Genomic DNA, 22736 nt, shown 5'->3' with positions numbered 1-22736 from the left:
ATCATTGTCTGAAGTCGTTCTCCGGCTTTATATTCGGATCGATCGCGCCGCTTTTGTTTCACAGCTACTCGGTTCAGACGTTTCTTTCTGAATTTTTCATTTCAGTTTGAAAGAATTATGATCGCGTGGCACTGCAGAAGTCATCAGTGGCGTGGCTTTATAATTAATGTTTCCTACAGTGCAATTTACTGCTCTGAAATGTGAGGCAGTGTTATGGGCAGCAGTGGGTCTCCTGTTCACTGCTGTCGTCCAGATTATCCACTGTCACTCTGTCCAGTTTTGCAAAACTTAAATGTTAAGGATACTTTAACCTTTAATCAGAGGTGTTTAAATGAGGACTTGACCTTTATTTTTAGCAGTTTCTTACACCGTGCACATTCACACTTGGGAGTTCCCTACAACTGACAAGTACTGCAGCTTGTCATAAGAAACGGTGGGCAAAAGGAAAATTGCTACCTTAGAAGTGTGAAAGTGTTTTAGAAAAGACTTAACTTTATATATTACTTCACTAGTGGCATCTTTACAGCCTGACTGATGCAATTTGGAGCAATTATTTTTAACTTGCTGAGGAAAGTCAGAGAATGGAAAATGTCTCAAATGAGGCTAATCATTTAGTGCCAACATTTAGACATAAAAAAAACATGTTTGATTTTTCTATACTCCAGTGATTTCATATCACTCTTAACCCTGAAAACTGTGATCCAGGGAAATGTACACAGTAATATCACTGTACTGTATATGCAGTACTGTGCAAAAGTCTTGCTCCTCTCCGTTTAATATTTGCCAAGAAGCCAGAGGAGGGTTTTTTCAGTTCTCCAGGCTTTCTGAAGCTCTTTCAGTTTTTCTTTGCTGCTTTTTCACTCCAGTCTGTGTACAAGGTGATTTTCAGAAGATTTTTTAAGCCACTTATTGCTGACCTATGAATCATTCAAACACAAAAAGGCACCTAACTCAAGGATGAACCAGTGTTCGTTCTACACATATTACACACTTAAGCAAATTTATTTGTATCATTAGGCACTTTGTAACGAGCACCCTGTCACAAAAACACATTTATTCCCATTTTCTTTAGTTGAATATACAAAAATGCCAAGCACATCAGTAGGACAAGTATGAAATACTATTTTTGCACCAAGTTGACTCCCAAAGAGTTATTTGTCATTCCTGCCTGTCAGGTCAGGAGAGAGGTACAACAGTGAGTGTCGAGAGCATTCTGTAAAACACAGTGAAGGTCACGACTTGGGGCTGCATTTCAGTCAGTGGTGCTGGATGGAAATCATGAACGTGAAGAAGCGCCATCAGATTTTGATCCACTATGCAATGCTATCTCTCAGTCTCTCAGTGCAGGTGTAAACAACATGAGTGAAACGTTTTACTCATAGTAGGATATTAAAATATTTAAGCAATAGCCCGATGTCATGCAAGAAGACAAGGCGGCATGTTAACTAAATAAAATCTGTGTGGCTCAAAGGTGTGATTATAAATTCTTGTTGAACCCTTATTGATTGAAAGTAATCTAATAATAGGCAAATAGTAATATGAGCGTTGTGGCTCTTGTAAGTGTAGAGAATCCTAGATGGAAACTTCATGCCTAAAAGTATCAGATGACTGAACAAAATATAAATAAAACAAACCTCTGAAGGCCACAGCTCAACCTTGGTGGTCACTAAAGATTGTGCGATTTTTAAATGCCAGGACCAAAACACTTTCACTAAACCAAAAATTGCTTTTCAGAGATACAGCCCAGGGGCTTAAATGTTGCTCTTTTGGCTACACCCATTTAAATTGCTTTTCAGACAAATGCGTAAAAACCTTCCCCTATAAGTGTGTTATTTTATGGTTTGATGAATGAGACCCAATATGCAGAGATGAGCCCTTCTAGACACATTAATCACCAGGAGTATAGCACCTCACATTAAGCTGCTTAAATGTGGATTATCACTGTTTATTCTCCTCTAAGAGCCCCCGTTTTCATGCCTGAATAGACTGGGCAACGATGCCTCTCAACACAAAAAATCAATAGCTGCTGTGGCTTCGGCTGAATGGAGACATAGTGAAATCTGTTGTCTCCTCCAGTAACATTTTAGTTTGATCTCATGTGACATTATTATGTTTCACCATTCTGACAAACTGCTGCCTCATGGTGGAGTGAGGTCTGGTTTAGTTGTAGCTCCTAAATTGGTTTATAAGAAGATTTAAAAACTGCTGGCAACAAGAGCCATGAGTGAAAGAGTATTGACTGTGTTTGCTGGAGCCAGACAAATTCTGACCAGCTTGATTTGAATTTTGAAGATAGCCTGTGAGCGCTGCGTCTGATACATTGTTAAAGTTTTTGTTTAATGAGCGAGCCTGAATGGGATCAATAGCTCTTTTTACAAGAGAGGCTTTTATACAGCTTGTGAAAAAAATTACAAACAGCAAAACACATCAAAAACAGTCACAGAGTTCTGAAAAGGTGCTTCATAAAAAGTTTGGACAATACGCCAAGGTCATGCATTCTCTGGGTACTACAGCTTTCTCCTTCAGTCAAAAGACATGCTCGTTATTTTGGTTGGATTCTAAAATTAGCTGTAAGTGTGGATGTGAGGGTAACTGGTTGTCTGTCTCTTAGCCCTACGACAGACTTGGGTCCTGTCTGGTTTGTAGGGATCTACCTTGCCTCTTACCTCACAACTGCTCGAATAGCCTCGAGCCCCACCTTGAGCCTGAGCTGCAAAAGCTGAAGTGTTGTATATAGTTTTTATTTTTATCTTGTTGGTAACTCATTAACTAACAAACAAATCAAGTCACAGCTATTGCACACCTTTAATACTTACTTGTATGCGACAAATTAAAGGAAATATGTTTTGTTGGTTTCCATCTTCATATTTTTATTCTCGGACTGTCCTAGAGCAGCTTTGTATGAGTCACAGTTCAAAATAATCCTTCTTTATCATAAACTGGAGCTTGGTGCATCCGCTTTGTTCAGACCTGAAAGATGCCGTTTCAGCTCCTCTCCCTTTAAGGTCAAGGAGGACCTTAAAAGCAGAGTTTCAGCTTTCTTCTGATTGGCTGCTCAACACGGACAAAACTTTGAAAAACACATGGGCGGGCTAATTTTTCCACAGCCAATGCTATGTGAGGCAGGTGACCTCATTATGGATTTCTGCTCTGAGACAAGAGTTAAAAAATAAAAACACACAAAACCACTTTGTCACTGGGTTGAGAAACCCCCAGGCTGGGCAACTCCCCGCTTATTCTTCACTTTCTTCTTTTTGCTGCTCCCTTTCGGGGTCATGACAGCGGATTATCTGCCTCCATCTTAGCTAACCCTAGGATCCTCCTCTGTCACACCGACCCTCTGCATGTCCTCCTTCACTACTGCCTTCACTGTGGTCGCCTTTTTTTCTTCCTACCTAGCAGCTCCACCTTCAATATCCTTTGTCCAGTATATCCACTATCTCGCCTCTGCACATGTCCAAACCATCTCGCCCTTGCCTTTCGAACTTTGTCCCCAAACTGCTCAAGCTGAGCTGTCTCTCTGAGGTACTCACTTCTAATCTTGTCCATCCTGTTTAGTTTCAGTGAAAATCTTCATGTGCCACCTCCAGGTCTACCTCCTGTCTTGTTCTTAGTGCCGCTGTCTCCAAACCATACATCATAGCAGGTTTCACTACCATTTTGTAAAAGATCCCTTTTACTCTTGACGATATCTTTCTGCAGTCACTGCTTTCACCTCTGAACCTCCTGCCTTTTCTTCTCTCTCGCTATCTCTTAACATGTCTTCCCCGCTTTCTTCTTTTATTGTTTTAGGCTAACAGTAGCACAATGTCCACCAGCACACTGTTGGCCACAAAGAGGGTCGTTGTTAACCCAGACTCGGACCGATCCTGTATGAAAATGACACATAAAGAATGAGACATGCTTCATTTGGCCAAGATTTTACGCCCTTCCTGATGCAGCCCTCCCCGTTTATCTGGACTTGGTACCATCAATAGGAGTACACTGGTCGCATTATTTAAACTTTTCTCCATGTTGTTATGAGCATACACCATTGTAGCAGTATATGACTGAAGATAAGAAAAGCATAATAGGCCCCTTTCAACATGGAAAAGCTGAACTCTTGTCTCCTGCAGTAAGGAGATCTGAGGCATCTGTCATGCGATGGGGAGGTAGGATTTGACTTCACTTGTACCCTGAGAGGGAACGGTCACTGCAAATCCATACAAAATACCCATAAATATATTATATTATATTATACTATAAATATGAATTGGATACCTTAAAGAGAACCTTTTTGTCTCCTCTTAACCTTAAATATGTAACATGACTTTTGGTCTTTTCTTAGTTTTTTGTTTTATTAAATCTCTTCCTTTCTTCATGCCAGTCTCCTATTACAACCTGTAAGGTAACAAATAAATAAATATAAAAAAATAAAATCACCTGAAACAAAATGGAAAGATTTTTTTTTTCATGCTTCACGACTACAGAAGTAGAGATGTCAGACGTCCATCTAGATGTAGTTTAACTTCAAACTTAACAATCTGTCCTGGAAAAAGGCGGCAGGAACTTGAATGCAAAGATGTCTAAAATAACCAGGCCTGTTTAATGTGTCATCTATCATTGTTTTGTGTATGTGTGTATATGTGAAAGTGTGTGTGTTTGACTCAGAGAGAAAGATTCAACGATCCCTCTGTAATTGCCTGCTGAAATGACACCGTTAGAAATAGGAGCCCGCTAGGTCAAAGTGGTCTAGTTGCCTTCATCAAAATCAATAAATCAGCCAGTGGACTGAAAGAGAGAGGGAGAGAGTGTTTGTGTATGTGCACACACTCGTGCGTGTGTCTGATTGATACCTTTTTGTCGTTTTCCTCCTCGTCTTGATGGTCATTCTGGACTCTATAGACCATAGACCACACTTCCTCAATAAGAGGTGACACCAACAGGGACGCTATTTATTTGAGGTCGATGCATTATTCATAACTGTGGCGAGGGGCAGAAAATATCTGCCTATTAGTGGGCAAAAACCCTTCTGGACACTCATTATAATGTTCCGGAAATTTTGACTTAAAGGATCTGTTTGAAAAGAAGCAGGATTTGGGCTTAAATAAAGCATGGCAGCTTAGAATAATCAGGAGGCTGTGAAAGGAAAAACCGCCACCTCATGGCAGTATGGGTGAAGGGGAGAGTGTTTTTCTCTGTCCTTTCTCTGCTGTACAGTTTTGCATTTATTTTAATTTACTTTAAAGGGTCTTTTTTCTCTCTGCAGGAAATTCTTAAGTCAATTCAATATGCCAGAACATCTAATGTTTTCTGAAGAGAGCATGAAAAAAGGCAGAAACAAGGAAATAGTTGTTTGGTTACCAGAGTGAACCCTGTTCTCTGAGACACACCAAAGAAAACACAGCAAGCTAACATGTTCACAATAAAAATGCACATTTGCTGTTGTTTAGCAGATTTATCATTTACTTCATCATCTTACTTTAGCATGCATCCGATGATTATTGCTAAACCCAAAGTGGCATTCATAAGAGGGCAAGAGTGCATTTGCAGCTAATCTCTGAACATATTTCAGTCTGGACCAAACTACCAATTAACCAACACTGCCACCTATCACACCACCAAATGCAACTCAAGATGGTAAACCTAAAATCAATCATGTATTTGTACATGAATCACCTATACATAATGATTTGCTTGTATATTCAATTGATGATTCAAGTTGAAGATGATTCCACTCAATTCTTATGGATTTCCAGTAATGTGACTGGCATATTGTATGCCTGACATGATGTATTCTCGGAGCTGTGGATGAGCAACCAATGGTTACCAGGGGGTTAGTGAGTGGCCTGTAGGCCTGCATAACTGTGGCTTCAGTAATTGATTTAACAGAAATTGCCAGCAGCCACTCTCAACCAGTCAGGGAATACTTTTTTCCCTAGCAACCACCGGTTGCCAGGCGAGAAGCCAGTCTCTAGTCCTGTATGACTGGAGCCTTAAGTAAAAAGTGTCAATGCATCTGTTTAATTTTTCAGAATTATCTAACAAAACATTAACAGCAACACTGTTGTTAATTTTTGTCATGGAATAAATCTGTAATTGAGGTTTTGCAGACGTGACAATTAACAATGTAACATCAACTTGGCCGAAAAAATGATTATTCCCTGATTGATTGTGTTTGTTTGCTGGAGGTTGACAGCTGGTTGCTGGGAAAATAATTGCCAAAGCCTCCAGGCACACAGACCGACCGTCAAGGACCGTGATTGCTTTGTTTGTTAGCATATAAACTTTTACCTTTTACCATAAATTTCTTAATTTGTCAGTTCTTTAGTCCAAGAGATGATTTGGGGATACTTGTTGATAGCTTTCAAATGATATCACATACCCAAAAATTTGGCAACCAATAAGGTGTCAATGGGAAATATTCAAAAATTGATAGAATATCATAAATAGACTACCTTTAAACCATTTACGTTGCCTTGTTCTGAAGTATATCAAGGAGTTTTTGGTCATTGGCCCCTTATGTGCCGTATATATATTCAGCATGTATATGCAGAACACACGTGTGTGTGTGTGTGTGTGTGTGTGTGTGTGTGTGTGTGTGTGTGTGTGTGTGTGTGTGTAAAGTTTCATTTTAAGGTTGTTCTTGCAGAAGCCTGCCAATTGCACTGATAAACTAAGCTTTTGTTTCCGCTTTTTGTCTTCAGGTGCAGAGTTTCTTCTCTGTTTAGATTCAGATTAATGATTGAGCCTTTTGGAAGAGTTTATCTGGAGTACCTGCGTAATGTCCAGCTTTTACCAAGGGAAGCGTTGTCTTGACTATCTGATGAATGTTTACTATCTCCTCTGCACACATGCATTCACATTAACTTGAACATTCACAGGAGTCCATTCTCTCAGCTTGTCTGAAATGCTGGTTAGGCATAGCAATGAGATGTTGTGCCGATGGATTTAAGAAAGAGGAACATTAATCACAAGCTACAAGTATCAGTTAGAGCACACACCCATACACCATTTGTATCGGGCAAACAGCATTGCAATTGAACCAGATGCACAGCAAGCTCATTCAATATGCCATCCCTTTGTTATCATCCTGGGACATTGCAGCTTCAGAGGGTGTTTGTGTGTATTTGGGTTGATATCTGTATGTGTATGTAACCAATAATAAACCATAACTAATAATTACCTTTAAAGATAAAAATGTAACCTAACATCACTTTAAATTTACAGTTTCATTCATAATACAGAAGAAGTGGGAGGTAGTTCTCATTTGCTAATTTATTACTGAGAGACTAATGATGAGAGGATTGATAAATTCTCACATCTGGGTAGTAAATATTATCTTAGCTTAGTATAGCTAGCTAGAAACAGCTAGCCTACATCTAAAAGAGATAAAGAAAATCCACTTATTGACTTATCTGATGCACACTAATTAATTTCTTCTATATGAATGACTTAATTTCATCAAAAAAAACAACATTTAAAAAAACAACAACATTGATCTTTAGCTGGACTGTTAGCAATAGCAGCTAATCTGCTTACAGTCCTGTGAGCTGTTGTAGTTTATTATGTTACGTGACTTGATAGATATCTTTCTAAGCTATGTTTGTATTTGTTATATCTAACATATCTTATCTTAATTTTGATTAGATTAAAAGATAATTATTATATATTGGGTATTATAATGAACTTATAATAAAATACTGCAGTTTAAAAAGCTTTAGTGTTTCTTTCCTATAGACTCAATAAATAAATGAAGGTTAAGTCATTTTCTGATGGTGGACTGATTGTACACAGATCTAAGGGTACTGAAAAAAAAAAAAACTTAACCTTACCTGATCTGTAGTTGTTGCTGTGCTGTCAAAAGCTAAGTACACCCTTACTTCTTGCATAGGACTTAAGTGCACTCAAAAAAGTCAACTAAGGCAGTTGTTTGATTAATTCAATAGACATTTGTCTATTTAACATGAACATATTGAGTTTAGGTTTTTAAATCATTATCAGTTGTTGGTTTAACATAAAATAACAAAAAGTTTAATGAACTAGATTTGCATTCTTCAGTTCAATTAAATGTAATTATTTTAAATCAACAACTCTAAAACCGATGCCTAGTGCGCATGCTCAAACTTCCCAAAAGTGAAGAGGCGGGAACGCGGAGAAGTTATATGTGTTCAGTGGACTGCCATTTCCCTCTGCGGAATCTTCCACAATACAGGTAAGTAATAAATAACTCAAAATATCTTAGTCAAACGAAGTTGTTTTGTCCAAGTTGTTTAACAATGTTTTTAATTCCAAATGTGTAAGTTGTCATTAGACAGCGGGAGTGGAGCAAATACAGTGAAAATCTGGTATTAGACGGTGCCAATCGGTACCGTCTAATACCTGATTTATAATCCACTCTGGGTATATTTATACTATTATTAGCATTTCCACTTCATTGTTTTTCTTTTTCTTTTTTTTTACCCGTTTTTGCAGTTAGTCTTATAGTGTTTTTAGCGGTTATTGATATGTTTAATTCAATATTTAACACGTTTGTAATTCACTTTCAAAGTAAATGAAGTTAGCTAAAGCTAGTATGGTTGTCTCATTGAACTTCTACCTAGCTCTGTTAGCATTCACTTTGGTTTTAAATGACGGTTATTGCAAGACATGGTCTTTGTTCACTTTTTTATTATCATTTGCATTTTTTCTTTCTTTCTTTCTTTCTTTCTCTCTCCTTTTATTTTAAGCATTCGGCCTCTCACAGTAATGCAAGTTAAACTAGCATGCGCGATTTGCTAAATATTAGCTGTGTCCAAATTCAGGGGCTGCATCCTTCGAATTGACTTGATGCTAGTGCATGGGAAAAAGAGCATAAACACGAGGTCAGAGGAAAAGGCAATGGCGGATAGTTATGAAAATTGCCTGTCGGACCTTTACCGCAACTACCAGCATCTTTATTGCATAGTGTGAAACACTGCTATTACATTTGGCAACAGATTGGATATTTATCTGTGAATTTTATATTGCAAGAGGTATTTATATGTATTTGTATTTTTTTTATACATTTGCAACAAAGTAAAAAAAAATCCACTGTGGAATTTTTATAAAATAATTTTTTCTGTTTTCTTTACCATAGTAACACCACAAAGAAAGCTGACCCCTTTTTCTGATTGTTTGTGCCTCCTCTATAATACATGGTAAGCCTTTTACCATCATATATTTTTTATGATAGTTTTATGATTTAATCAAAGTGAAAAAAAGGTGCCAATAAAACTATCCTTAAAACTGCTTTTCTTTTTTTCTTTCAGTGACTTGTATGTGGCAGTGCAAGCGTTGTTCCATCAGGGAGAGTAGTAGGTACAATTATTGAAACACTGTACAGGGCTCGCAAAATGGCTAGCCCGACGTCCCAGGGCTAGCGATTTTTCCAGTCGGGCTACCAAAATCTATCTCTGCCCTGCCCGTCGGGCTGTCATAAGAAGGAAAAATATATGTCAATGCTTCTGCATTCTTTCGGAAATGTAGCTGGGTAATTATGTCATTGGCATCGGTGAGCCACTGTCAATATGTGACATATTGAAATCGCGTTTGAATTTGCGCTTGTTTTTTGCTTTCACTTTGCAATCGCGCGACCTGTGTATAGAGAGCGACAGCACTGATCTGTGAGTGATGATAATTTGTGCACTAATTCCTCTGACATCGTCTTATCAATCGTTAGCTTACTATGCAAACATGACAAGTGAAATCTCCCGCAGCTTAAACATGTGAGAGGTTGATCGCGCAGACAATCGCTGAGTGTTATGTGAGTGCGTGTGTAAAAGCAGCAGGATATTAATTGTAGTTCTGCTTAGCCAAATAAGACAGGTCAGGGTGAAGAAGTGACAGTCAAAGAAAAGCTTACCACAAAACGGAAAAGTTATGACAAATCAGACTATAAGGCAAAAAGAAAGTGCAGCTTTATGGTTTCATGGACAAAAGAATTTCTGTGGCTGCAACATGACGAGCTATATAACCGGGGCTGCACATAAGTGGTCCGCAAGTGCGTATTTGCTGTCAAAATAAAAAACGCGCACAAGATAAGAAGTTGCAACGCGTGTTTGCATACATAAGATTTTCTGGAGGAGGACATATTTGTTTAGAACTCTTAAATATGTCGAAGAAGCTCCTTTAAGCAATTACTTTGGTTTTCCTCCACCTCCAAAGAAATGTCAGAAGGAGTCCGAACCACAAAAGAAGCGCGTATTCTCGCAAAAGTGATTGCAGGAGGTGAGCTGGCTTCAAACAAATGATGAACACACAGATGTGGTGCAGAATGTGCCGTGAAAATCCCACTCTAGCGGACAAAAACAGTGCCTTTTATATGGATGCAAACGTGCGTTGCAACTTCTTATCTGTTGCGCGTCTTTTATTTTGACAGCGAATGCGCACATGCGGACCACTTATGTGCACCCGTGTAAATAACATAATGTTCTGCCGGGTGTGTTGTTGGTTTTCCCTCGATTTCTGAGTCGACAAGCGCCTTTGTTACTGGGACCAGTCATTTTAAGAAAGGCCCCCATTAGAAATGGATTATTGCTCAGTCTGCAATATCTTTCCCAGAACAAACACCAATTGCAAATAATATACTAAAAATAAACCTGAAAAATCTGTTTAGAACAGCATACTGTGTTGCAAAGAGTGAACTACCACTGGTGCAATTTAGCAGTCTTTGCAAACTTCAAAAAGCAAATGGCCTAGATCTTGGTTCCACTTGCCTCTTACTTGTGACTTTAGTGGAAATTTCAAATTCAGTATCTGACACAGACTGATTCATGTCCTACACAGACAGCACTGATGTCTGCATGGTCTTCTAAAAGCAGCTTTAGTCAGCTTAGATGTGAAGTGAGTGAAATATACAGTTGCGTTTTTAATCAATGTATTTGTTCTCTATTGCAGATTGAGAAGGAGTTTCTGCGAATCACCACAAAGCCTCTGCTATCTACTTTCTTTGCCGAGCTTGACCAATACACGCCACGCTTAATGGAAATCTTTCTGACCAAAGGAGGGACACGTGGAAAGAAAATAAGAGGTCTCATGCTTGCCATCTCCAAGGTTTGTATTAGGATTGAGTAGACTTTGTCATAGGCAGCAAAAATAACTTTTATTTGGAGATGAAGTTGTCAATTTTGTTTCGGCTTAACAAGTGGTACATGCCAGGTTCTAACCTAAAGAATAATTATGCAAGTTAACTGATTACCCTAGCTTTAAGAAAAACAGACTGGTTTTGGCTCATATTATCTCCTCCTCCTCTCCAGCATGACAACATCCATACCAGACGAGCATGCATCTTGAAGTCTTTGTGCATCCACCTAAACGAAGACTATGAGAAGTTAATAAAGGAGTACTTGGTGAGCCATTGTGACAGCATGTTGTCTGTAACATTCTCATACAAATTGTGACGTTGCCTCAAATGCAAATCATTAAAATTAAAATTTTGAGATTAGCAACAAGACACCTGGTATTGGGGAAAGGATGTCTTGAATACCAAACAGTATTAAGCGTTGCAATAAAGAATTTCTGGAATTTGGTATTGGAAGGAAAGAAATTTATGCCTACTTAAACTTGATACACAAACATACAATGCATTTAACATGCATCAAGACTATATTGCTTTTGAATCTGTACTTGGATTAAAACAAGTCCTGTTGTTTTTTCATTGTTATGGTCATCAGTATTTGTAAATAGAAATGTCTATGAACTTTGAGCTGTTTAGTACTAACACTTCTATACCTGTTTTATTTTAGCAGCTGAGTTAGCCTTTTCTCGAGTCCTGTCCCCCTAAGTTACTCTTGCTACGTCCGACAAACAAATGGTTTCCTCTGCGCACCAATGGGTACCCGAATGTGCGAGCAGACATGCTTCATAATGTTCGGTACATTTACCTGGGAATGGGGCCATACACACTGTTTAATCCATTCACGTTGTTTTTGACTTTGTGAATGGAAAGAACACAACTCCTCCAGACACAATCTCTCGGCGTATCGGTGGGCACACCGCTTCTCCATCTTGCTTGAGGTTAATGTTTGTCAGACACAGTAACGGTTGCTATAATGTGTAATTGGATAATGGCCCTTTCGGGGGAGGGGCCGGTGAGAGGTCAATTATGCCACCTCTTTTGACATGAGAGGTGTATTTTATAATTTATGTATTGGAGTAATTACTAACAACTACTTTAGTGGTGTAATTTTCTGTTTATTACTTTGACTACTTGGATTTTATGAACAGCATAGAAACAGTTGTTTAAACAATCTCTTAAATTTTACTTTGTTGTCTTATACTTTTTCATGTAGGATACGGACAGCGAGGCAAAAAGCTGCATGGAGCAAACTGTGATGGGGGTGTACGTCATCCAGAAGGAGGGTGCTGAACCTGAAGATGACCCAGAGGACGTTGGTGTCGTGATTGAGGGTGTGGAGGCTAACACTGATTTGGGTAACATTGCACAAGCATGTGCTCTGTTGTTTGGACTCATATACCGTTTGAACCTGAGCTACCCACCAGAACTTAAATGCACCTTTGAAGTCCTCCAGAAGATACTTTTAAATCTTGATGGACAAAAGCTGTCTTCAAAGGTACAGTTTCTGAAAAACAAGCTTATGGGGTGAGAGCACTTGAAAATGACTGATAGGTCTTGAATGGTTCATTGGTGCAATGGTGATTTCCAATATATAATGTTAATATTTGAGTTGTTTATATTTTTTTTCTTTCATTTAAAACATTTTTTTTTAAGTTTTTGGATTCTCTCTGTTGGGCAATTCACCTTTTATACAGCACTGCAGATGATTTTTGTTTGTCCTTATATAGATGGCTCAAAATGGATCAGAAGTACTGACAGAAGTACTATGTTGTGTTTATGTATCAAGGTCCTGTAAAGTTTAAGACCACTGCCACCTGTTAAGTTCACTGTATTATTGTTTCCATTTTGCTTGCTAGCATGTTTTAAAACACAGCAAAACTATATTGCTAGCTGTGGAGGACTGCAACCAAAATTAAAAAAATAAATACAGAAATATAAAAATTGGTCAAACTAATAATTATTTCAATGAGATACACCAAACAAATATAGATTTTCATCACCTATGGAATTTTTTGTTGTTGTTGTATTGCCCCCAAAATATTTCTAATTATTTTATTTTATTTTTCCAAATTCACACAATTCGATTTTGTCACATGTTTTAACTTGCCAAGTGGGAGATGTATTTTTATCTTTTAGTTTAATTTTTTAAAATGCAGTCGATATATTGAGCAAATTTTGCATCTGTTTTTAGTTGTGGAAGCTTTGGTTCCAACATATTACCTATGTAAATAAGTATTCTAACATTTTACCTTTTGAAGTATATGCTTGCAGGTGTACAAAAATGGTAAGCTTTTATATTGTCCACTAAATCCAGTTAATAAAGATAATGTTATCATAATCTGATTGTGACTTTTTTTGTAAAGTAGTGGGTTTCTAAATGTGTAACAAATGTAAACAAATCTAATTGAAATAATTTGGTTGAAATGAGTGAAATCATTGCCTTGATTAACAAAGTAGTTGTTGAAACAACAAGATTTAATTCTGTTTTCCTAAACTTTTTAAATTGTGTAGAATGAATTAAAACAAATTTCACTCTACATACTTAAATAAATCACTTCAAATCAATGTAAGTATAGTATGTTGATCCAACGTAATCTGATTACATTAAACCACCAAATGCTAAATGTGTTGGTTTGACATGATCGAAAAGGGTTTATTGTACTTGGTTAAATTGTGTGCAAAAAGGGTGCCATGATTAAATTGTGTTCATCCAACAACAGATTTTTTTGAGTGTGGGTATGTAGCAAGCAGCTGCTACTAATTAAATGCACCTGATTAATTGAAAAACTTTTGGCTTAAATGTTTTGGCAGCTTGCTGGTCTGAAGCATTCAGGTGTGTGTTAACACAATGCCACAATCTTCCCAGAAGTGGATCTCCCAGTAAATTCACCCAAAAGTCAGACCTTGCATTGCTCAAAGAAATTTTTTAAAAGATACATCTCAGTTCATGGCAGTACAATTAGAAATTGACTGAACATGTTTGGCTTATTTGGAAGGCTAGTCAGACCATGCCTGTCTACTAAAGTATTCTAGATTTAAATGTGAGGCTATCTTTCTGAGAGCTAAAGCTTGTCCTAAATTGGGTCAAATCAACAGGACAATGGTCCCAAGGACAGCAACAAATCTACAAATGAACAGAATACAATCAAGATGCTGCAATAACCCAGTCAAAGTCTAGACCTTGACCTGAGTAAAGTGCTGTCACTGGACTGTAAGAGAGCTATGCATACAGCAAATTAAAGAAGCCTACAAACCTCGAAGAACTGAAGCAGCATTGTAAAGAAGAATGGACCAAAAGTCATACAGAATACAATTACTTCAAGATATTCCTGCAAAATGTGGTTCTTAAAAGTTATTGATATACTTTTTACTTTTCGCAGTACTGCATTAGAGTCCTGTAAAACCTTTCTTTCTTAAGAAAGAACCAAATGAGTTACCCAAACTCTTCTTTTAAGATTTTTTTTTTCAAACAAGGTTAAGTGGGCCAACTCAAAATGTGACACTAGAGCAAAATAACCCTGATTAGCTGGCACGACAATCTATTGTTGAGATTCTTAACCAGAAATGTTTTCCTGTGAGACCCTCAGTGGAATTAAAAAGGAGCTTTACTTAGCCCAGTCAGGACGTCTGGAAATCAGGCTAATGAATATGTAACGAGGATGTCTTTGTCTCGCCCTCTAACTCTAGAAAGTAAGTCCAAGAGCTTTGAAAGGATACATAAGGTAACCTATAGGGTGTGCCTGTATGTGTGTGTTTACATGTATTAGATATTCTTTATACTGAATGTAGGCAGGGATTGTGTTTAATATTCTTCGTATGATAGAGTCATCCAAAGATTTAGCTTTCCCCCCCTTCATTCGCTTTATTTTTAATATCAGTATATCGCCATCCATCTGTCACACCCAGACATGTTTATCTCATCGCCTATCTGTCCTTCATTTTTCTTCCCTGTCATCCAACCTCTATTTTACCTTAAACACGCTCCCATTCCTCTTCTGCTTCCTTTCTCTTTCTCCTAAATGAATTCCCCCTCCTTCCAGGTAAAAGTGCCGTCTTTTTGTAGAAGTCAGAGAACACGTGATTCTATGTATATGTTACTGTATTGTATATTGTGCAGCAGGAAGATGCTTGACAACGTTTTTTTTACCCAGCTTCCATTCATGCCAATAAAGATTTTTGATTTGATTTGAGAGAGACAGAATGCAGGAAGAGAAGAGAGATCTTTGCTCGTCAGCTCTGACAAGGATCTGTAGACTCACTGGATCACTCATGTCGGACTGAAGTGTCATCTCCAGTTGCATGTCCAAGCATATCATTAAGAAGACATCTTTTGTTGCAGTCAGTCACGGCTGTCTTTTGAAAGTGAGTGTGGAGTTCTGGGTGTTTGCACACATCAGCTCTTTCTCTGCTCAGAGACCTCAAAAAAAAAAAAAAAAAAGAAAAAAGGAAGAGATTTTAAGACAAGAGTGTAAACACGCTGGTAGACACTGTGGCCTCATTTCCATTCTGAATGCCTGCAAAAACTCATGCTACTACAAGGGTGACAGCCGTGTTTGTGTTATGAATCTGTTTTAATGCCAAAGGTTGCATCACATGCTGAACTGAGGCTCAGCAGCCGCTCTGTGTAACTGCCTGACACACTGTGTGAATTTTTTCCCCCATCTTTAATACCAAAATCAGAGCGCTTTCTGATGTAACTGCTGAATCACAGCCCATGGAAAAAGATATCCCGGCATAAGACAGACAAACCCAGGTAGATATTATAGATCATCCTGTTCTCTGAGTCCCTGTGCTAGGCCACAGCACCACCTGTTGGTCACGATCAGCTTGGGGAAAAAATCAGATGCTCTATTTTCTTAACTTTTAGGAAACTTTAGCCAGTAGACATCGGGCTCTTTTCATCATATTGGTTAAATGTGCACAGCAGCACATTGCAGATGGAGTTCATGCATGTTTTTGAAAGTTTAATCTTTTCTAATATCTGTTTTTGTTTTGTTTTTATTTGCCTTGAATGCTTTCTGGACTAGTTTATCCCCTGTCTTTAAGTTATTTCCAATCTCTGCAGTGTCCTGTGCACAGAATATGATCTTTTGTGTATATTTGTGCATTGCATATTCCATTAAAAGTGCGCCTGCAAAATAAAGCAGCTGTGCTCTGTGCCGCCGCAACCCGGAATTGGATTAGAGGATGGAAAAAATGACCAAACTTGGCACAACTTTCAGATGCAGTTTTAAGGGTTTGCAAATATACAAAGGTTATATACGGGAAAAAAATTAAGACGGACTTTTGCGAGATCTCGCAAAAGTCCTTAGCAGTGTGTCAGGCATCTGGTTGCTTTTCGTAGAATAAAAAAAACAGTTGACGAGAAGAAACGATTGATTTATATTTTCTCATCCACATTGCAGCATTGCTGTAACTGTAACCGAACTTGGGCTGTAACCTGGTACCTGGTACTTTTTATCTGGTACTCCTGTTTTTGTTTTGTTTTTAACTTACACTGAACTGAATCTAATATTCTTGATTGTCTCCTTCATTTCCTGCTCTCTCCCTGCCCTTCCTTCCCTCTCTTCATTTACTCCATTAGATTCAACAAAATACAGAACACCAAGAACACAATGAAGAAGGACGGCATCAGCTCTCTGACCTACAGACTGGTTCAAGTCAAGAAGTATCCTCTGTACACGAACATCTCCGTGGAGATCGGCAAGCCACCACCTCGGCCCATTAAGGGCTAGAAGAAATGAAAGAGAGAAAGTGGACGATGTGGGGGAGGATGCAACTGGCCTAGTGAGAGGAAGATGTGAAAGAAGAGAACTTAAAGGACGGAAAGAAAACTGAGAGTGTCTCACAGGCATCTGAAAGAATATGAAATTGAAAATAAGAGAGCAAAACTTGTCGCAAGCACATCATAGTGTCTCTTTCTGCCTTGTTTCCACTCTATTCAGCTTGATATTTCTCTCTTTTAGGACTCAGGCTCTTTCCACCAACAACTTCTTGAAGCAGACAGTGGGTGCTATCACACCTGTAACAATCAATGACTGCAGAATGAATAACTTGTGGACCAAAGGTGGATTATCAGTGGCGTCAAACTTAAGTTTTCCTATCAAACTGGAGGGCAACCGATGGCATGTTGACAGCGAGCATTGACAGGAACTGCTGGTGTGTCACGTAACACTTTCTTAAATGTTGACGATGGATTTCTCGTAACGTCTTAAAACTGTCTCCATGAGAAAACGCACAGACTGTTTTCATGCATACTTTGAAAATGCAAGAAAGAACTAACTTTGTGCGCATTAACAGCCCCTGGAGTCAAGCTGTAACATTACCACAACGTACTGACATGCAGTGATGAACTGTGTTACTGTGTCTAACGGCTTGCATATCAGAGACATCAGCGTCTCTTGTCCTGTGATGCTAACAGACAATTTGCTTTGGACATTTTCGTCAGGGAGTGACTTGTTTGGATCTAATTACTCAATCAAACCCTCTGCTATCAATTAATGAATGTGTATTGTGCCTGCATCTACAGCAGAAGACTCAAATGAGTGCTGGTGACACATGAACATGCTGATGAAACACGTTTGTCAGCCGCTACAGACGACCGGGAACTCTCTTTTTGTTCTCTGTTTTTATACATATATATGAAGTTAAACTCTGGAAGCAGAAGCTGACTTGTTGAGAGTTTTTCAACAACAGTAAATAAACTGAAAGGATGAAAGGGTTTCTCCTGTATGCAGTGTACTGAAACTATCTTTGGAGAGCATTTGAAATCAAATGGAAGAACTGAAGACAGCAGGTCTGATACATACTGACAGCTCAGTTATGATTTTGACCCCCTGCAGCACATAAGGAGATTATACTTCTGGAAACTTCTTTTTTTTCAGTTTATTTTGCTAATATGCACTTTAAAGTCAACATTGAGCTAATACTCCTTTAAAAGATATTGGAAATTTACCATATTTTCTGCATATACAGTATTCCCCAAAGCTCCAGACATCCACTGGTGTTGGTTTTCTTTTAGCTAATGTCACTGTTAACGCTAAATTTGGTTGAAAAGTCAGGGGGTGAAATTTGTTTTGTTTGGGTGTCTTAAAAGTTTTAAATTTGGTCCAAAAGTGAACGTTTTTTACCAAATAGGCTAATATTACTGGGCAACCTGTACAGATATGTGCAAAATTTGTTGGGCAAAGACACAGATTTTGTCATTTGTATACCACCACAGTGGTTTTAAATCACCCAATCCAGATCTGATTGCATTGCAGAGGTTTTGCATTAACCATTTAGGAAATTCAGCCACTTTTATATGCCGTCCCCAATTTTTCAAAGGCTCAAAGTTATTTGGACAATTGGCTGAAAGGCAGTTTCATGGCCAGGTGAGGTCTGTTATCTTGTTTTTTCACAACAAGTGAACCAGACATAATATCTCAAGTTACAGCTCTTCAAAGTAATTTCAAATATGACGCCAAGAGAGATGTAAGTGCAAGTGAGGGAGGCCATTATTAGGTTGAAAAACTAAGATAAACCTATCAGTGACACAGCAAAAACCTTTTCCAAATCAAAAGTCTGGTTCATTCTTAAAAACAATGGATGCACTGACCAGCGCAGCAACACCAAAAGGCCTGAAAGACAAAGAAGACAACTAAAGTGAATGATAACACGGATGTTAAGAAAAACAACTTCTTGTCTAACGAAATCAAGAATGAACTCAAGGAGGTAATGGTATCATTGTCAAAGTCCACAATCATGAGACACCTTCATGAATGGAAATACAGACGTCTTATAACAAGATCTAAGACCCCTAATTACACAAGTGAATTGTGAAGTGTACACACTATGCTCTCTGCTCAGATTCAACCAAAGTGCAAATGGATAATGACCCAAAGCAATCTGAGAAAGCAACCCAAGAGTTTTTCCTTTACAGGCAAAGGAATTAGAGATTCTTCAATGACGAAGTCGGTGACCTTATTTCAGCCCAACAGAGCTTTTCAGTTATTAAATACAAAAACAGAAAGCCCCACAAACAAGCAGCAGTGGAAGGTGGTTGTAGTAAAAGCCGAGCCATCTCAAGGGAGGAAACACTGCATTTGGTGATGTCCTTGGGTTCTCGACTCCAAGCAGTTATTGACTGCAAAGGAGTTTCATGAAAGTATTAAAAAAATCTTTAAAATTACGCTGGTTTGGTTAATAGTTTTTAAAAAATTGATGTAATTCCTAAGCCATTGATTCAAACTTTTTGTTAAACCCCTTGAATTGGAATTTGAAGCTGAAAGTCTGCACTTCAGCCACCTATTGATTAAAACCCACTGCACTGTGCACATAATTGTAAAAAATTATGTCTTTGTCCAACAAATTATGGACCGAACTTCAAGTGTGTATACACATGTAAATGATGTTTTTATTCTCATTGTGTGTTGCATAGTGATGGTATTTGTGTACACCTCTGGAGAGGCTAAACACATTGTTCCAGCATGCTAGAGCAGCACAGTAGGAGCAGGATGAGCGCCGCAGCCTCATAACGAGAAGGTTCCATGTTTGAATCTACAAAACAACAATCGACAAAAAAGGGACATCAATCCATCGATCTGTTCATCAGTGGATTGATGTCATCCTGCTGTTCATCCTTTACTTTTTAACCAAATCTTGATGTCGTTCAGACATCTGGCAAAATTGTCTCCCGCCGTCATCCCGCCGTCTTTTGAACAGGTTTTTGCTCGGTGGGATGTCGAAGAAATGAGCTGTCAGTTATGTTTTATGAGAAAAAAGCAGCGTGAATACAAAAGCTGACTCTTGTAAGATTTACAAGCGGCTCCACGGGCAGGACAAGGTGAAATAATTCTCAAGGTCTCTTTTAAGCCTACAATCTAACTTGGTAGTCTTTTTTTTTTTAAGTGTCACAATTCATTAATAGTCCGTTGATACTATAATATTAATATGCCGTTTTATCTCTCTGCTATCTCTCCTGTCAATCGTTTAGCAGGAGACGATCATATCCGGACGGAGGAAATTATAAGGTGCTGGTGGAAATTGTTAATTTTAGGGCAGTAATGAGAAGTTACAGTTTGAGCAGTATGACTGACGTCCCTATTGCTGCTTCAGATTTTATCAACATCAGCTGTCAAGCCTACATGCTAAACGGTTTTATCACGCATTCAGATTTCACAATCGATGGGCTAAATTAATCCTTTTTTTATTTAAAGTTCTGGAACTTTTTGTCTCATGTTTACATCTGTCATTTCTTCCATCACCACATTGAAGTCTTTGACTGTTTTGTACTTTGATGCTTTGCTTTTCTTCTTCCTCTGTTTTCTTTTCCTGGTCTGTACTGTCAGTGTTGTTATTGTTGACGCCTAAACGCCAAACTGATGCCTTTAGAAGTGATGTGTGCTAAGGGGAAGGGAAGGTTATCTTGAATTCTTTCTTTTGGGCAAAGATGACGCGATAGAAATGTGTGTTTTGAGATTGAAAATATTTAAATGTTTGTTTCGGTGCAAAAAATAAAGAAAGCATTTGTAGTATGTTTTCATGAAAGTGGCAGGGGGTTTGCATAAAGTCTTGCGACTGCAATTTGAACCACAGAGAACAATTTGGGGCTTTTATTTTGGTGAAAATCGAGCACCGTTGGCCTCCTCTTTGGTTAGCCTTGAGGCAAAACTGTTCCCATCTGTTTGTCTCTCTGTTATCTTTGCCTCAAGCTTATTGGAAGGTATCAACGCTCTTTTCTGCACACACACACACACCCGAGCACACATGTTCATTCAAACTGTCCAGCCCTCCCCTTTTCTTTTTTTTTTTTTTTGCACCATCTCCCTTTTCAATGCCTCTTCTTTTGTACTCTGCCAGTTTAGGTTGTTTGTGGCAATGGCACACTGTTGTGCTTTGTGATGAACCCACTTCAGGCGCAGCCGTGCCTCACAAGGGTGCTTCGACTTTCAATAGATATTGACAGGGCCTCTCTTTGAGTCTGTGAAGTCCCGGCCACTTACTGTATCTCCATTTTCTTCTTTCTCGGCACACATCCCCATCCTTGTCTCCCTTCTTTTCATGTCCTCTTTGGATGTCGTCATTTTATTTTTCACTTTTCTCTCTGTGCTTTGATCCTATTTTTTTGTTTTTTAAGCAGTAGTCTCCTGGTGAGTTTTTGTGTTGTCAGACTGCACACAGGGGTCAACAACGATCCCTTCTCTAAAGTGTTTACAGCTCACGCAGTGCAATATTACAGATTCATTCACCTCTATATCATGTTCTTCTTTTAAGTCATTGTTGAGGGATGTGGGATGACATTTTAAGGACTAGTTTCAATTCTAATGCAGTCATCATTTTTTTAAAAATTTGTCTTATAAACCTGTTGTGTTATCTAAACATAATCAAAGATTAAAGGCAGATAAAATGATGGCATCACTATTTTCATCATTCTCGCCATATCAAAGGGACAGTGCAGCAATTTAATGTGCTTTGTAAAGTTGTGGCCACTCCGGCCAACATATCCCAGCTGTGCGGTTAGCTTTAAAATAGAAGTTTAAAAATCTTTCATAGAGTTGGTAAGTGCAATTGGACATTTTGGGCAGTCAAGAAAAAAACCCTTTAAAAAGAATTAAAATTACTTCCCTGTTTACCAAAAGATTAATAAAGAATTTGACTCATATTCGCTGGGTTCATTTTGCATGGGCTTAAAATGTTGTTGCATGCTCTGCCCTTAACTGTGGATCAACTATGAGTGGGTTCAACACCTTTTAAGTCACTTTGAACTAGAGTTCAAAACACAGTTCCAGCTGCCTTCTCCTCGATGGCAAAGGCAGCAGGAATTCATGGGCACTGTGGTATTTCAAGTCACACCTAAACAAATAGACTGAACTGTAAAATTTGTGGAGTGTCCCTTTAAATGTAAGATCAATCCTTCTGGGAAGCCTTTATGAGATGAGAAGTTGACAGAAAGTTGAAAAAAGGTATAATTTAAAGCAGGAGAGGGATGGGTGCAGTGCAGTGTGTATAAAATGTGGGTTAAAGATGTAAAAATCAGCAGAAGAAACTTTAGCATAAGTAGTATTTGAAAGAACCACGAGGAGTGCTTGATGTTTCTTGTTGGACTTTTTGACTTTTGAAGCTGTTCCAGCTGTCAGGTAAACCTGGTGGTTCAACTATTCAAAGCGCTTTTTTTCTGATACTTTTTTTGTTCATCTGCTGCCGATGGCAGACGGGACTTTCAGGCCTGTGGGTGTTTTTAAAGATTTCCTGTACCTGTATGGTTTTTTTTCTTTTTGTACATTGAATGTTGAAAATGTTATATCTTATATAGAATGCATTAAATCATATCAAACCTACTTTTTCTATACAATCAATAAATCTGCAGTTAAAAAGATCCTGTGATGATGGTGTGTTTCATGTTTCTTTGAATATTTCCTCTTGATCTCAAACAGTCCAGTTGAACTTCTGCAGACTTTTTTCCTCTTTTCTCTCCTGAGTGCTTCTTCTTCACCCTTCGTAGGTTTTTACACCATTCTGCATTTATTCATTAGTTGTTCTCAGGCTCTATTCTTATACTCTGTTTGACCTGTCTTCCTCCACTCAGCCCCAAACAGTCACGGAAAATGACTGCCCCTTCCTGAGCTTTGCACTGCTGGAGGTTTCCTCCTGTTAAAAGGGAGTTTTCCCTTCCCACTGT

At 38.4% G+C, this 22736-nt stretch overlaps 2 protein-coding genes across 6 annotated transcripts in view; both read left to right on the top strand.

Moving 5' to 3' along the window:
- The window catches only part of b4galt2 (UDP-Gal:betaGlcNAc beta 1,4- galactosyltransferase, polypeptide 2), a 231101-nt gene extending 208668 nt beyond the window's left edge, over positions 1 to 22433 (top strand). The window contains exon 8 of the mRNA XM_086273247.1: positions 16662 to 22433. Coding sequence (XP_086129373.1) covers positions 16662 to 16812 — 151 coding nt within the window. The 3' untranslated portion in view covers positions 16813 to 22433. The remainder of the gene's footprint in view (positions 1 to 16661) is intronic.
- Positions 51 to 16233, top strand: LOC147308252 (uncharacterized). 5 transcript variants are annotated; one of them, XM_086273253.1, is made up of 6 exons: positions 56 to 8194; positions 9098 to 9158; positions 9270 to 9314; positions 10897 to 11052; positions 11256 to 11348; positions 12291 to 16233. In XM_086273253.1, the coding sequence occupies exons 4-6, from the start codon at positions 10981 to 10983 to the stop codon at positions 12603 to 12605; spliced, it is 480 nt and encodes a 159-aa protein (XP_086129379.1). In that variant the 5' UTR covers positions 56 to 8194; positions 9098 to 9158; positions 9270 to 9314; positions 10897 to 10980; the 3' UTR covers positions 12606 to 16233. The 5 variants fall into 5 exon arrangements, with proteins under 5 accessions (XP_086129377.1, XP_086129379.1, XP_086129378.1 ...); XM_086273252.1 differs by having other exon boundaries at positions 9270 to 9318; XM_086273251.1 differs by having other exon boundaries at positions 51 to 8194; positions 9270 to 11052.
- Positions 22434 to 22736: the final 303 nt, after the last annotated feature.

The sequence above is a fragment of the Aulonocara sp. 'chitande type north' Nkhata Bay genome, linkage group LG18, assembly GCF_057382095.1.
Source record: "Aulonocara sp. 'chitande type north' Nkhata Bay isolate Kocher_YH1m ecotype deep benthic linkage group LG18, A_spYH_male_GT1.1, whole genome shotgun sequence".
Taxonomy (NCBI): Eukaryota; Metazoa; Chordata; class Actinopteri; order Cichliformes; family Cichlidae; genus Aulonocara; species Aulonocara sp. 'chitande type north' Nkhata Bay.
The sequence above is the reverse complement of the archived record's forward strand: the minus strand, read 5'-3'. Positions and strand labels throughout refer to the sequence as shown.